At 36.1% G+C, this 16,212-nt stretch overlaps 1 protein-coding gene across 4 annotated transcripts in view; it reads left to right on the top strand.

Moving 5' to 3' along the window:
* Positions 1-16,212, top strand: part of EPHB1 (EPH receptor B1) — a 718,019-nt gene that overhangs the window by 461,002 nt on the left and 240,805 nt on the right. For all 4 annotated transcript variants that reach the window (XM_051985594.1, XM_051985595.1, XM_051985593.1 and 1 more), the window contains exon 4: positions 9,287-9,442. In XM_051985594.1, the coding sequence (XP_051841554.1) occupies positions 9,287-9,442 (156 nt within the window). The remainder of the gene's footprint in view (positions 1-9,286; positions 9,443-16,212) is intronic.

Genomic DNA, 16,212 nt, shown 5'->3' on the forward strand with positions numbered 1-16,212 from the left:
TCAAATATAAGATTTCTAAGGATTTCTTGGTCCATCAGTCTAACATACTTTTTGTAAGCAATATATGATTGCTATGCTCCTTGAGTTATAGAATGAAAGACTGTGAAGAGAGTTAAGAGAAAATATAATATAATCCTTGCATTTTATAGATGAATAAACTGAGACTTGAAAAAAGTGAAGTAGTTAGCTAAAGAACTATTTTTATTTAGTGACTGAATAACCTACCATCTCACTAAAAATGAAATGTTGAATCAAAAGGCCACTGTCAACCTAGCTCTATTTTGGGATCCTGAGAAGTGTAAGGAATTGGAACATTTTCCTTACTTTTCTCTACTATTAAAATCTCTGCACACCTTTTTTTTGTCTAGAAAACAAGAGGATTTTAATAATAATAATGGCTTTTAAGTAATAAAGTTTGCCAAGCACTTTGCATGCATCATCTCATTTAAGCAATTCTGTGAGGGAAGTGATATTACTAACCTCACTACCAAAAGATGAGCAATTAAGTGAAACTGAGAATAAGCAGTTAAGTGACTTGCCCAAAGTCACACAATTAGTAAGCATTTGAACACAGGTCTTCCTCATTTCAGGTTCAGCACTCTAATGAGTCTGACTATGCAATTTAGAGAAACCATGGCAACCTAACTGGTGTCCGTGCTTTGTTTTAAACCATAAAAATGATTAGAAATTTGCTAAATAGAAGGTAAAAAAACCAAGAAGATATAATTTGGAATTTTTTTTTTTGTTCAAGTAAACATCAGCTGATACAAGGACAAACGGTTTTAGAGATTTGAAGTTAGTCCATTAAGGCTTACCTGTGGAAGAAGGGAAGCATGAGCTATGATATAGTCTTTTGCACAATATGTTGTAGGAAAAAGACAATTGATGTTGGAATTGGGAGACTTGAGTTCAAATCTTGAACTTATTACTATTCACCAGCTAGCTAAATTTATAGTCAAGTGGTCTCATCAATCTAAGGTTATAAATCTTCACTGTCAGGAAGCTGTCATTTCACTCTGTGAGAACTTTTTTTTCCCCCATTGATTCATTTTGCCAATAATGTGGTACCATGAAAAGCACACTGGTCCTCAAGTCAGGGAACTGAGGTTTGAATCCCAACTCTGATACAATATCAAATGAAGTTAACTTCCTGAATCTTTCCCAGCCTCAGTTTCCTCATATATAATAGCTAACTAGTATTTATTGAACACATTAAGGTTTGTGAAGCTCTGTACATATATTACCTCACTTGATCCTTAGAGATGCTATTATTATACTTATTTTACAGATAAGAAAATTGAAATAAAGGGAGATTAAGTGACATACCCAGGCTTCATCTGAAATAGAATTAGAATTCAGGTTTTTCTGGCTCTAAGTCTAGCACTCTCAATTACTTCATTATCTAGCCAGCTATGGAGAAAGAAAAACAAATTCTAAATCTGTGTTACTATGATCTAACAGGTAGCAGATAACTATAATCTAAAAGTTTCTGTGCCTCAAAAATTCACCATTCTGTGGCCAGCCTGATGAGTTCTTAGCTAGGTTGAACCTTAAATTTCAGAGATGCATCTATTCTTAGTCCAAGCTCAAAACCTTTCCAATTTTAGAGTATGCTCTTCTTGGCACAACATTCTAGGACTCATCCCACTATGAGGCAATGAAGTTAGACTGTAGTCATATATCCTACCCGACCCAACTCTCAGGGTTATAATGATGAAAATGCTTGGTAAACCTGAAAAGTCAAGAGAAATATGAGATCTGATTATTAAATTTTTGAAAACATTGCTTCCTCAGATTTTTGCCCATAACATGCCCTGCTGGGCCAATAGCAAATCAGTTTTCTAGCAGTGGGCAAAGTTGATGCCTGTATCAGTCTCCGTGCTGTTTTTTTCATTATGCCTCCAGAGAGAGGCAATAACAGCAGTGTCAGGCTCTCCCATTTAAACCCTGTAGGGAGCATACAGCAGTTCACAGCCATCATTGAGTTTTTGACAGTGTGACAGGTCTCTCAGCTGAAGGTGCAGAAAATGTCTGTCCATTTTGCCAACCTTCCCAAGGAATCGACCTCTCTCCCCTGCATCGGGTGCTTGACAGAGCCTCTGGTTCTGGTCCTCATCCTAAGGAGGTAAATCATGTAAGGAAAAGGATTGTAAAGCTAGAAGCCTGTCTCTGTCTCTTGAAGGGAAGGATAGACTAACTGTGTCTTATCCTTTACCAGCTGATGAATATTCATAGACATGAACATTTTATAAACTCATTTTGGAAAAAAATTAGATCAGCAAAAGTAATTAGATTATTAAAGAGAATGAAGAAACAAAAGAGGTAGGGGATAAAGAAGCAAAGTTAACATGCAGAGACAGATTTTCTTAGGTAGAAAACTATACTATTTCCTCCCTCCCCCCCAAAAAAAATTTATACCAAAATAAAACCAGTTAAACATTCTCATTTGCTTTATTGTTGCAGTAAAAAATGTTGATTTTATGCACTTCTGAAGGAGGGACACACCTTTCATATAATAAAATCACAAAATAATGTTTTGAGGTTTTCATTTTATCTTCTTTCTAGATCAAGAAAAATTGTGAGGGGAAAAAGGCTTCAGTGAGTACTGAGTGACAGGTTAAAGGGCTCCAATAAAGATTAGATGGTCCACTATCTACTGAGGAAATTGCATAAAAGTGGTTATTCCTTCTTGCTTCTATTAATTTCCTCTTCCTGGCTGCTTGGAGATGCTTCATATCCTGATGCAGCAGATGGGGATGAGAGGTACTTTCCATTATCTCAATCACTGCACTGTTTATGAGACACTTAATCTGTTTCTTTATAAAGTAATAGTATTGTAGGTGATAGATTTAGTGTCAGTAAAAGTCTGTGTGTGGGGAAGGGTGGAGGGGAGGAAAAGCACTTGGGAACATTGTAAGCACCCGTCATTCGTTATGGCTTTGAAGTAAAGAAAGAAGTTGGGTGGGCGTTCCAAGGTGACCTTCTGGATGGCAGCTAGCTGTAGCCAATTACAGGTCATTCTCTCTTGATGAAGAATGGGAATGTAGTTCACTGTGTTTCCGGAGTAGACACAGAGATGCTGAAAATATTCATTTTCGTGGAAGGAAGCATGCGTTTTATTAATGCCCCTCTAAGAAGGAAAGAAAATCTTTGCTTCTTGATGTTCCCAGGTCAAAGGCTCAGTGGCAAAAGTATTGGATTTGTAATAAGAAAAAGACCAAATGAATTAATGAAAGAATGAATAAAAATGACTCAAAAAGCATTCATTAAGTGCTTAGCATAGGCTGAGCTCTAAGGATACAAAGGCAAAAATCAAAGATAATTCTTAAACTCAAGACCCTTCAGTTCTAAGAGAGAAGGCAAAACACAAAGGGACACTTTGATCCAAAAGTTATAGAGTAGGGAGTAGGTATAGGTCAAAACATCACATCCAGGAATAGGAGTGGATCCCAGAGAGGGCTTTTCCTGAAAGCGGTGCAGAACAGGCACTCTCTATATAATCATGAGTTAGTGTCTTATCCCTATGAACCTCTATTTTCTCATCTAAAAAATGAAAATTTTTCAAATGAAAATCTCTAATATTCCTTTGAACCTTCCTAGAGTTAGAACTGTCAGTGACCTTAGAGACTATCTGGCCTAATCCTCTATATTTTACAGATTAGAAAACTGTGGCCCAGAGAGCTTAAGGGACCTTGCCTAAAGTGACATAGGTAGGAAGTGGAAGAGGCAGGATTTGAACAAAGACCTAATGTTTATTAACATACAAAAAGCTATAGAAACTCTCTGTGTTTTATTTGTTTTAAAAACAATTAATTTATTAGAGCATACTATCCTAAGATTGTACAGGAATTTGACTACCTTATTTATACAAGCCCCCTTATACGAGTGACAAATGTACATTTTTTGCAATGCAATTTTTTTTAATTCCTTTATTCTGAACAACAGCCAAGCTGTATTGGGGTGACAATGCCACCTGAGGGCAGCCACAGGGCATATTGATCTAATAAATCTAACTTGCCATTTCACAGCCTGCTTCTCATGGGAATTAAACACATTTGATAATTTCCCTTTAAATCTCTTTGCTTTTCTATGCAGTATGTCCTCTTTAATCCTATTCTCTACTTCCTTCCTTTTTTCAGTTCCAAAATTATTGCGCGCTCTCTCTCTCTCTCTCTCTCTCTCTCTCTCTCTGTGTTTCTCTCTTTCTTTCTCTGTCTCTCTCTGTCTCTCTGTCTCTGTCTCTCTGTGTGTGTCTCTCTGTCTCTTGTCTCTATCTTTCTCCCTCTCTATCTCTCTTTGTCTTTGTTTCCCTGTCTTCCTCTGTCTCCCTCTGTGTGTGTGTGTGTCTCTGTATGTGTGTATCTCTGTTTCTTGTCTCTGTCTCTTGTCTTTCTACCTCCCTCTCCCTTCCTCTCTTTCCCCCTCTCTCTTTCTATTTCTGTCTCTTTATCTGTCTTCCCCCCATTGTATATTTGTTCTCCATTTCCTAGATGTTCACTAACTCTTAATCATGGATCATAAGTGTAAGAATAATCCTGGTGATACACCTATATCCAGGAAAAGGAAAACTGTTAAGTTTTGAAGGGAAATTAAACATAATAAAGAACCAAGAAGCATATGTGTATCTTGGACAAGTGCTACAGATGGATAATGAGCTCTGGCTGGATTGCATTTGGGAAACTATACAGTGCTTTTAATGATCCCAAATTGGCCTTCACTACAGAAGCTCATCTTTTTAATGCCTGGTGATGCTCTGTGACCATGAATCGTGGAGTACCATGAGCTTAGCAGTGCAATTACAGATAACCTAGAGGGCAATGCAAAGACTCATAGTGGGTATAAACAGGCTGCAGTGAAGTACCAATGACTTCTGGTATACCAGAAGTGATATAAAGATGTTATTGGGAATTGTATGACCAGAAAAGGAAGTGGGCCAATCATGTAATAAGAATGAAAGAGAAATCCATTTCTCCAGTCCTGACCTTTCTTCTCCAGACCTGTTCCACATCTGTATATCCAATTATCTACCATTCCCTGAATCTAAATGGCACTGCATGTTTTAAAAGAAACTTATTACTTCCCCCTGCTAAATCTACTCATTAGAAATATCTGGGTTCATGTCCTGTCTCTGCCTCATACCTACTGTGTGAACCAAGGCAATGAGCCAAGACTATGTATGAGTTACAAAGATGATCTGATTCATCCTGAAAGAGAGAATTTCTCTTTGGGAGTTTCTTAACTCAATGAAAGGGCAGCCTCCATAATCCAGCGCATCTCTTTTCTTTTTAGCCTTCTTTCTTTCATATTAGTCTTTTCATAAACTCTATGTTCCAGCTGACTTTCAATTTATGCACGGACTGAATATGCCTAAATATACTGTCACCATCTTGAGCTAGCATTATCATTGGTTTTTTCCTTCTCCTACTCCCCATCACTCCTCACTAAAAGAAGGCCAATGGCAATGATTGCCCCAGCCCATTTTCTTTGCAGACCTATGATTGATTTTCTCTGCCATAACTTGGTAATTCTCTTTCTCTTAATATTTCTCCTAGAACTTTATTTTGTATCCTTCTAAAGTACATTTTGCTTTGTATCCTTCTAAAGAAAATATAAAGGGTTATAGTTGTATAGGTATCTGTCAATATCTTAGCTCCACTAAAGTATAAACTCCATAAAAGTAAGGACTGTATCTTAGTCTAAATTGTATGCTTCTCTCAGTTCCTAATCCAGTAAATCCTCTTATGTGAAAGAGGAAATTAATACAACTTTGTTGAATTGAATTGAATTTGTTGAACTGGTATTTCATCCAAAAGGTACATTGAAACCTCCGAGATACTCATAGAACAAGAAGAAATCCTCTTGCAAATAGAGATAATTCTATGGAGGACTTATGGGGGAAGATGTCAAAACAAATCATGGGCAAAAATGGCACAGGAGAAGTGAGAATTTCTGTAGTCTCCAATAATAGAAGAGACATAAACATTGATGGTTTTGGAGAGTAGCATGATGTGGCAGATTTGAAATGAAATCCCAACTCTTCAATTTACTATGTGTTCTTGGGGAAATCATGACATCTTTGTTTCCTTAGTTTCCTTAAATGCAAATTTAGAGGACTGGGCTAGATGTTCTCTCATGGTTTCTGTGATGTGAATTATCTCCTTAGGATTTAAAAAAAATACATTTACTTCAGTGATATTCTCATTGACCTGGCAGGTTTTGTGTTAAGGCTTCAGGCCACAAAGATCCGGTAAGTAATTTTCTCTTTAGGAGTGAAAAGAAAGATAAGTCTAACCCTTCACTAGAGCATCCACTTCCTTTCTTATTTTCTTTTCTCTTTATGAAGTTTCAGCTTTCATTCAGCATTTTCTCCTTCTCCTTCATATCTGTCTTTAAAAATAGGAAGCCTATTGCCCTGAAATCTGTAGCCCCTTAGGAAGATTCAGAAGAAATCCATTTTCATGCCCTTTGTGGATCTCAAAGGCATTTGTTTATTCCATTATTTAAGTCATCACACTAAAGGTGAGGAGGCTTTTAACAACAACAAGGGGAAAAAAGTGAAAATACACTCTTTTGGGAAAGAATTTTGTAGCAACATAGAGTATTTGAGCCTGAATGAATCTGGAAAAAATTATCTAAGCTATCCCTCTGCTTTTCAGAAAAGTATCATTTTTTTTATCATCTTGGCTAATGCTCTTAGATTGATTAAGATCCCATATATTTTCCCAGTTTTAGTCTTTCACTCATCATCATCTCAAAAAATCAGATATTCAGTTTATAAGGAATAGACTCCCATTGGCAATCCAGTGCAACCAACATTGTACAAAGCATTCTTACAGGCCTAGAGGACCAAAGAGATGAACTAAAGAGAATCCTTATCCTTAGGGAATTTAAATCTGATAAGAGGGATAAGACAAATGTATTGCTTTAGTTATGTAACTATAATGAGAGTTAGACTTGGATAAATATATAAGAAAAACACACAAACATAGAAGGAGAGAATTGAGAAAGGAGAGACCACTCTTAATTGGTAGATAAAGAATGACTTCCTGGAGGAGGTGGTATTTATGAGTAGTCTTTAGAAAAAGGTAAGAATTTCAACAGGCAGAGATGTCAAGGATCAGCATAGTATCCATTTCTTGCATGGAGATATATTACTCAGAAGCACTGAGGTATTAATAGTTAGGATCAAACCTGGCACTATTGAAAATTTCCGATTTTCTGAAATAATGAAAAAGAATGATAGAGAGCAGGGTAAAATGAAATCAGAAATGTAGGCTAGATCCAAAATATATGAGGAATTCAGTTTGAAAACCAAATTAAGCTTTATATTTTTATTTATGTTTTTATATATTAACTAAAATTTTACATATTTATTATATAGTGATGCACATAAAAGTATTTTTGAATAAGTGAATGACTTAGTTAAAACTGGACAAGGAAGAAAGGTCTCCAGAACATTGAGTGAACCCCTTTTGGGGAAAACATGGAAAGAATCATATGGGATGGACAGATATGGATGAGATGTATTCTCCATCATTGGAAGGAACTCCTGATATTGAGGATGGAGTGGGAGAAGGCAGTAAAGAATACCATTACAAGCCCTTAAGCAAATAGAAAGGAAGTAATACAATCAAAGTTGAATCCAAAAAGCAAGACACCTGATTCTGTCTAAGGAAGGGAGGAAGTGTAAAAGCCAAAGATGACTAGAGAATTTGTACTTTGAGGGACTGAAAGAAAGAAAGTACTATCAATAGAGCTAGGGGAGTTAAAACATTTTGGAATAGGAAGAATAGGGATATGATTTGCCTTAGGAAGTGTTGGCTTTGAAGTGTTAATGGGACAACCAACTGGAACTATCCAATAGCCAGTTAAAAATGTGGAATTGTAGCTTTGGGGAGAATTTAGGGCTAGTTTTATAGATTGGGGAGCCCTCCACAGAGAGATGATAATTGAAGTCACTGGAGGGAATAAGATGCTAAGAGTTTAAAGGGAGTTTTCCTTGTGGAAAAAAATACTTGAGTGTCTAAAGAAGAAAAAGAACCTAGCAAGGAGTCTGAAAAAGTAAGAATAAGAATAATCAGAGGGATAAAAAGAAAACTTGGACAGGAAGTATCTAAAATTTCATGGGACTATTAAGAATGTAAGAAAGGAATAGTAAGCATGCATTACCAGGCATTGTGCTAAGTATTTTACAAATATCCCATTTGATCCTCACAACAATCCTGACATAACAAGGTCACAGCTTTATTATTATCCCTATTTTACAATTGAAGAAAATGAAGTAGATAGGAATTAAGTGACTTGCTTAGAACCGCACAGTTAGTAAGTATATGAAGCCAGATTTGAATCTAGCATATTCCTGACTGCAGGCCCAGGGTTTTGTCAACTGTAGTACCTAACAGATTAAAGTCTTTCCTAGATTTGGAATAAGAGATCTGGGTTTGACTATTTTAAATACTTCATAGTTGTTGATGGGAAAATCACTTAACTTCATTTTAAAATTAGGATACTAATAATTGCATGGTCGACCTCACAAGGTTACTATGGTTACCATATGAAATGATGTCTAAAAAAATAAGGTTTTACAAATTTTAAAAATCCTATATAAATGTGATAATTACTCACAGGACAATAGAAGAGCATATGGTAGGCATGAGTAAATGGTAATAGATTATTAAAAAGGAATTACTTAGAAATAGCAGAGTAAAGAATATCATCACAGAAATGTGAATGGGAAAAAATGGGTTACTCACATGGCAAGAAAGAAAGATATCTGTGGACAGCCTACATCCTCCAAGTATTCACTGGATGCCAAGACAAAGCAAGAAAAGACCATTACTTAATTTGGGGATCCCTTCTCATTGTACTCTCACCTTTTGCTGTGGCAAATTTATGGAGATAAGATTTGTGTAGGATGAGCATAAATGGATGGATTGTAATCTGTAGCCTTGGATCTTGATATTTTATTTAAGTAAGGAGTAAATAAAGGAGAATTGTGGTTAAAAGCTATATTCAATGGATAACTTGAGAAAAAGATACTGGTTGTTTCATAGAGGAGGAGTTAAAACAGAAGACAAAGGAGTTTGTGGAATCCCCCTTACTGGAGGCATTAAAAAGGATTTCATCAGCCTAGGGTGGCCCTACTTGACAGCAATAAAGAAATAGATGCTTTAAATCCCTGACAGTGTAAGGATGGCAACTTTAGAGCCTATGATTTTACTATGAGAGAACCACATTATTTCTCTTGTGATTAATTTTCATCTGTTCTTATCTCATTATGTTCCAGCTTGCCCAGCAGGAATGTTCAAGGCGAATCAGGAAGTGGGGGTTTGTTCGCAGTGCCCATCCAATAGCCGTTCTCCTTCGGAGGCCTCTCCCATCTGCACCTGCCGCACAGGTTATTACCGGGCAGACTTTGACCCACCGGAGGTGGCTTGTACCAGTAAGTACCTGTATTGGCTGGCATGGACTTTTGTTTTCTGGCTACATCAATATGGAGAAAATGGAATGGTTAACCCACCCCTTCCCAATTTTCTAAGTTTTAAATATTTTTCTTACACAGTCTTTTACAGTAACAGAAGAAGCAACCAAACAGTTATTCCTACTTTTCTGAAAAAAAAGATACATTTTATTTATATTAATAACATGCATCCTCACTCCCATAATCTCATCCTCTATTATATTTTGCTTAAATGAGAAATAGTTCTATTCAGAAAAGAACTATATAGGGAAGAAAAAATACAATAACAAAAATAAGTGGGAACAGTTTGATCCTTAAGAGAGGTAAAGAGGATTAAGTGTCCAGGCTTGTCAAAATATGTTACTAGTCTATTAAGGATATTTATTACAGTGCCTGGCATATTGTAGGTTTTTAAATAAATATTTGTTGATTGATGGATGGGGAATTTTTAAAAGTAACAAAATCAAATGGAATGTAGTTTTCTTGGGCTACAAGAAGATGGTCTTCATCTTAAGTTTTCCAGTACTTAATCAGCTGAAATGTCAAATATAGCAGGGACTTGAGGTATGTGACAGGTGGAGAGGACCATGGTAGAAATCTGTTCAAAAGTCCTTTTGTGCTGAGTCAACTGAGACTTTGTATTCTTCTCTTAGCTACTTGAGGCTGGTCAAGGTTATTTTGGTCCACAATCTCTGGACTGTGTGATTTCTCACTTCTTCTGAGTATTTTGCCAGATTTTTAAAATTTACTTGTAGAAGGCATTTCTGCCTATGATAAGGAAACAAATGTTATTCAGTTGTTTGACTGGAAGGAAAAGAATTGCCATTGGTCCATTTGTGGTTTAGTTTAGATCCTCTCTTCCCCCATGAACAACTAAGAGAAAAACTGAGACACGGAAGAGTGGTCCCAAAAATGAACAGGTTTTGAAAACTATGCTGTGCTAACTGGGGCCACAAATACTTTGGGTGATAAAAATAGACAAACAGTCTAAGAATATCATCTCTGTGTTGTCTACTTAGTGTTAATTTTTCTAACAGTTAGTTTTCTTGTGAAAACTCAAAGAAGAACCCTAATTCTCATTTCTGTTTGGAACACTTGCCCATTGGAACAAAAATATATGCATATGCACATGTATAAATATTGTAACATGCATAAATGTGGATATATACATATATGTATTCATATATTGTGTATGTATGTTAGTGTACATACACATGCATATATCCTCCCCAATGAACGAGTATTGTTCAAACAGAAGGGGGGATTAGGGTTCTTTTTTTCTTTGTGTTTTCACAAAAAGAAAACTAACTTTAAGAAAAACATTCTTCAATTTACTCTGTATATAGAAGAAAGACATTAACATTGAGCTGATCTAGAAAAGGGCTCCATTTGAAGAGAGAACTTTTAGCTGAGACTTGAAGGAAGCCAAGGAAGATATTCAGCAGAGATGAGGAGGGAAAAAGTTTTAGGAATGGAGGACAGTCAGGGAAAAAGCCCAGAGGCAGAAAATACAGTGTCCAGTGTGAAAAACAGCAAAGAGGCCAGTGTTGCTGTTATAGGGGTTGAGGAGGCAATCAGTAAACATTTAAGTGCTTACTAGGTGCTAGAGATGTAAGTAAGCAAAAGCATTGTTCTCAAAAAACTTACAATCTAATAAGGAATTGCCAACCTAAGAGAATATAAAGTGAAAGATGTGTATGTGTGTGGGGAGCATGTTATGACGGACTTTAACAGTTGAAATATTTTATGGAGGTAAGAGTGAGTCACTGGAGTTTATTGTATGTCTAGAGTTGGGGCTGGGAGGATTTACATGTTCTGAAGTGCTTTAGGAAGATCAGTTTGATAACTGAATGGAGAGTGATTGGAGAGGGAATTTTAAAGAGGCTATTGCAATAGTACAGGTATGAGTTGATGAGAACCAGCACCAATGTGATGCTAGAGGATGTAAGTATATGTACATGAAAGGAGAAATGACAGGATTAAAAAAATTATTAGATATAGGGGTGAGCAGAGAGAGAAAGGGAAGTTGTTAAGGAAGACATCTAAGTTTTAAGCCTGGATGACTGGGAGGATGTCAGAACCCTTCTCAGTTATATGGAACTTAAGAAAATGGGAGCTTTTAGGGGTGTGTGAGAAGTTTGGATTTTGATTTTGGCCATATTAGCTTTAAGACAGTTTGAGATGTCTAATATTTTTGTCAATTAGTCATGTTTGATTCTTCATGAACCCATTGGAATTTTCTTGGCAAAGAACCTGGAATGGTTTGCTGTTTTCTTCAGATTCATTTTGGGAAAGAAATTGAGGCAAATAGGACTAAGTGGTTTGCACAAGGTCACACAGAGAGGGTCTGAGGACAGATTTGAATTTAGGTCCTCCTCATTCCAGCTCTACTGAGCTGCTCCAAAATATCCAATAAGCAGTCAAAATTGTGAGGCTAGTGATCAAGAGAAATGTTAGAACTAGACAAAAAGATCTGAAAATCAATCACATAGAGCTATTAGTTGGAAACTGATGAGACCACTAAGTGAAATTTTATATTTATATAAAATTTTATATTTATATTTATATATATATATATGTATATATACATATATATATATATAGAGAGAGAGAGAGAGGGGGGGGGGGGGACAGATAAGGGCCTAGGATAGCACTGGGGAACCCTTGCTGTTAGTGTGCATGATGTGGATGAAAATTTAGTAGAGGAGTCAGAGAAAGAGTTGTCATATAAACAGGAAGAGAACCAGGAGAAAGCTGTATCATAAAAACCTAGAGAGAAAAGATTATCAAGAGAAGAGGATAATCAGAATATCAGAGACTACAGATTGAGAATTGAGAGCCATTGGATGAGGTGATTAAGAGATCATTGGTTACTGGGGAGAGAAATCAGAAGCCAGACTACAGAGAAGTAAGAAGAGAGTGAGAGGAAAGGAGGTGGAGGCAAGATTAGAATGGCTTTAACTACAAAACAGAGGAGAGTTATGGGACAATTGCTAGCAGAGTTAGATTGATCCAGTTTACTTTTTGAAAGTAAAGAAGACACGGGTATGTTTGTAGGGAGGAAGAAATCAGCCAGTAGACAGGGAGATATTGAGGATAAGTGACCAAGTAGGAATGAAAGAAGAGAATATGTGGGAGAAAATGGGATTGTTTGAGTTTTTAGAGGCATTTTCCTTGACTTAGCAAGGATAAGGACCATCTTTTCACATGAGACAAGAGTGAAGAAGGAAAAAGCAGTAGAAGGTATCTCAGTGTTATGAAATGAAAAAGAGAAAAGAGGGGGCTCTCAGTGAATGATCTTTTTTTTTCAGTGAAATATGAAGAATGGAGTTAAATGGGGGTAAAGGGAAGGGGAGCTTTGAAAAGATTTGGAAATCTGGAGATGAAAAAGGTTTGGAAAAGCATCTGTGGCGAGTCCATTAGTGAGTTAGTAAACTATGCAGGTACAAAAGATTTTCCAGAGACTAGAAAAGACTAGAACATAGTAGATAGTAATAACTCTGGAGTCAAAGGATCTGAGTGCAAATCTCATTTCTGATGCTTACTATCTTTAAGATTTTGAATAGCCTGATCAATATCCCTGAGCCTCAGGTTCCTAACCAGGTGGCAGCTAAGCCGTGCCATAGTGCGTAGAGTACTGGGTCTGAAGTCAGGAAGATTCATCTCCCTAAATTCAGATCCATACTCAGACATTTGCCAGCCATGTGATCTTGAGCACGTTACTTAATTCTGTTTGTCTCAAGTTCTTCATCTTTAAAATAAGATGGACAAGGGAATGATAAATCATTCCATTATTGTCAAGAAAATCCTATGAAAGAGTAAGATATGATTAAAATGACTGAACTAGAAAAATAACATACTAGATGGCCTCTGAGGTCCTTTCTAACCTTTATGTACGATTCCATGAACACAGGTAATTTTGATTACCTCTCTCAATGAGAATTTTTGGCTCCCTCAACTTGTGTGACTAAAGTATTCTTCATCTTGGCTTCATCCTGTGAGCTTCCTTGGGTCCATTTTCTAATATATATCATTGCATCATATTTTTGACTCGGGAAACATGATAAAATTTTGTTCTGAGGTATGGGAAACTCCTCCTATTATAAGAGTTCAAATTTGTCATCTACTTTTTGGAAGATTTAGTCTTTTAAAAGATCTATGGAAACTCTGTTCCACAATGGGCATTCACCCTTGTTCTAAACCAATTTTCTTCTTCCTTATACCCATCTGCTTTGCTGGCTTCTGCTATCCTCTGAAAAATAATGTGTTCCCTTATGTACTATGTATATGTGTATGTATATATATATGTATATGTGTGTGTGTGTGAGTGTGTGTGTGTGTGTGTGTGTGTGTATTTCCCATTCCTAACTACTCAAAGAGCAAATTAAGAAATGAGAGGTTGTCCTTTTTATTCCCTAGTTTCAAATCTGTCTGGTTATTCTATTATATTCACTCCACTTCTCTCCACTTGAAGTTCATGCTATACATCTTTCTTGCCCATTTCAAATTTCATTCTCTAAGATCCAATTCTCCTTTCTTAGATAATTTTTACATCCACTCATTTTATTTTATCTCACCCCACACCACTTACCTTGATAATTTCAACATCTATGTTAACAAGTCATCCAATGCCTTTATTCCACAGTACCTCAATCTATTCAACTCCAAAGATATCTCTCTATTCGTGTCATGTATTGAAATAATACTATTTCTTTTCAGTGCTGAGTCTCAAAAATAAAGACACACTACATTCTCATATAAAAATCTAGATAACTTGGTCTATAGCCATTTCCAATCCATGGCCATTCATCTAGCAATCTACCCAGCTCAGACTAATTTTCTGATCGTTTCATACTATCCATAGGCAGACAGAAACTAATGGTATCTCTACTCAGGATTTCCTGCTCTATAAATTTGAATAGGATAACTATCCTTTGTGTCAATGAGTTAATCCAGAAGGGGACAGTTAAACATGCATAAATAAATTAATGGAAGAAACCCCAGATATTTATGCAGGGGCACTCTGGAGTTCTTCTAAGGGTATCCTCGCTATGGGATTTCATTAAATTTATATGGTAACCTCTCAAAAATGCTAAGAAATGTGGTTTCTCAGGGACTGTTTAGAAAGTACATAGGTCTAAGATTAAGGAGGTCTGTTTTCTTGTTCAGACTTTGTCAGTAATGGGAAATTAAATAACTGGTAGTCTTTCAAGGTTACACTTTTCTTGTGTGTAAAATAGGGTAGAAACTGGTGGTAGAGGACTAGTTGGATTTTATCTTTAAGCTCTCATTCAGCTTTCCTAGTCATCAACATCAGTTTTCTCTAACACGGATGTTTATAGATCCAGATTACTGCCTCTTACATATATGATAGTTGATAAGAATATAACTCCAGTCTTAATATTTCCACTATTGTGGTATTCATGACGTGAGATTTCCTAGCTGTGAATATGTTTTAATGGGAAATCATCAAGAAGATTTCTTTATTTATTTCTGGGCATCCCTATTTTTGAGCCCTGAAACATTTCCCTGGCATGAATCATGGTTCACGCAATTATCATATACCAACGTCGTTTTTGTCATTATCATTTAGTATCATAGGGTACTGCTCCATAAGTTCTCTGAACTATACTTTCCTTGTCTATAACATAAAGATATTAACCTCAATGACCTCTGTGGCCTCTGTTTATGACTCTATCTTCCTATAATCTCTAACTTGATACCCTATGACTACCAGCTTTTTATCTGCCATCTTTCCTCTTCATTTAGCATACCCATCCACTCAAAGACCTTCAAACATTAATCTTCCTGCCTATTGGCTTTCTTCTTACCACATTTGAATCTTTCAGTATTAGACTTCAAGGAAAGTACTTCTGAGAATCACAGAAATTAGACTTGGAAGACATTGCAACAACTATGTCCAACCCATATACTAAAAGAATTCCTACTTGAAATTCTCTAATGAGAGAAACACAGTTTCTCTTGAAGCAGCCCATTCTACTTTGAGATAGAACTAATTGTTAGATGGTTTTCTGGACGTCAATTTGAAATCTGATTCTTTGAACGTTATACTCATCATGTCTGGGTCTGTTCTCTGGCTCCCAAAAGAACAAGTGTAATGTCTCTTTCATTTGAAAAATGTTTCAAAACCCTGTGGGCAGCAATCATGACTCTAGGCACCGACCTGTATCTTCTTTCTTTAGATTAAACATCACTATTTTCTTCATCTGCTCATTATATAACGTGCAGTATGGACTCCTATCATCCTAAAGGTAGCTGGGTGACTCAGTAGACTCACTAGAGCTGGAGTCAAGAAAACTGCACATCAAATCTAACCTAGGAAAACCACAAATTAAATCCAACCTTGGGCATGTAAATAGTTCTGTAACTCTGGACAAGTCACTTAGCCTATCTATCTGAGGCTTCTCATCTATAAAATGGAGATAATAATAACATTTATTTCCCAGGGTTGTTTTGAGGATAAAATGAGATAATATTTATCAAATACAATATAAGCTTTAAAGTGCTATATAAATGCTAGGTGGTGTTATTATAACTATTATTATCTTTTAAATAATATTTTTAAATAAAAGTTCCAACTTCCAAATTCTATCCCTCCTTTCTCCCTCCTGATGTGTTAAACAATTAGATATATGTTATACATGTGCAATCATATAAAACATTTCTATGTTTGTCATTATGGATAAGAAAACTCAAATAAAAGAAAAATAATGAAAGAAAAAAATGAAAAA

This window comes from Antechinus flavipes, chromosome 3, assembly GCF_016432865.1.
Source record: "Antechinus flavipes isolate AdamAnt ecotype Samford, QLD, Australia chromosome 3, AdamAnt_v2, whole genome shotgun sequence".
NCBI lineage: Eukaryota > Metazoa > Chordata > Mammalia > Dasyuromorphia > Dasyuridae > Antechinus > Antechinus flavipes.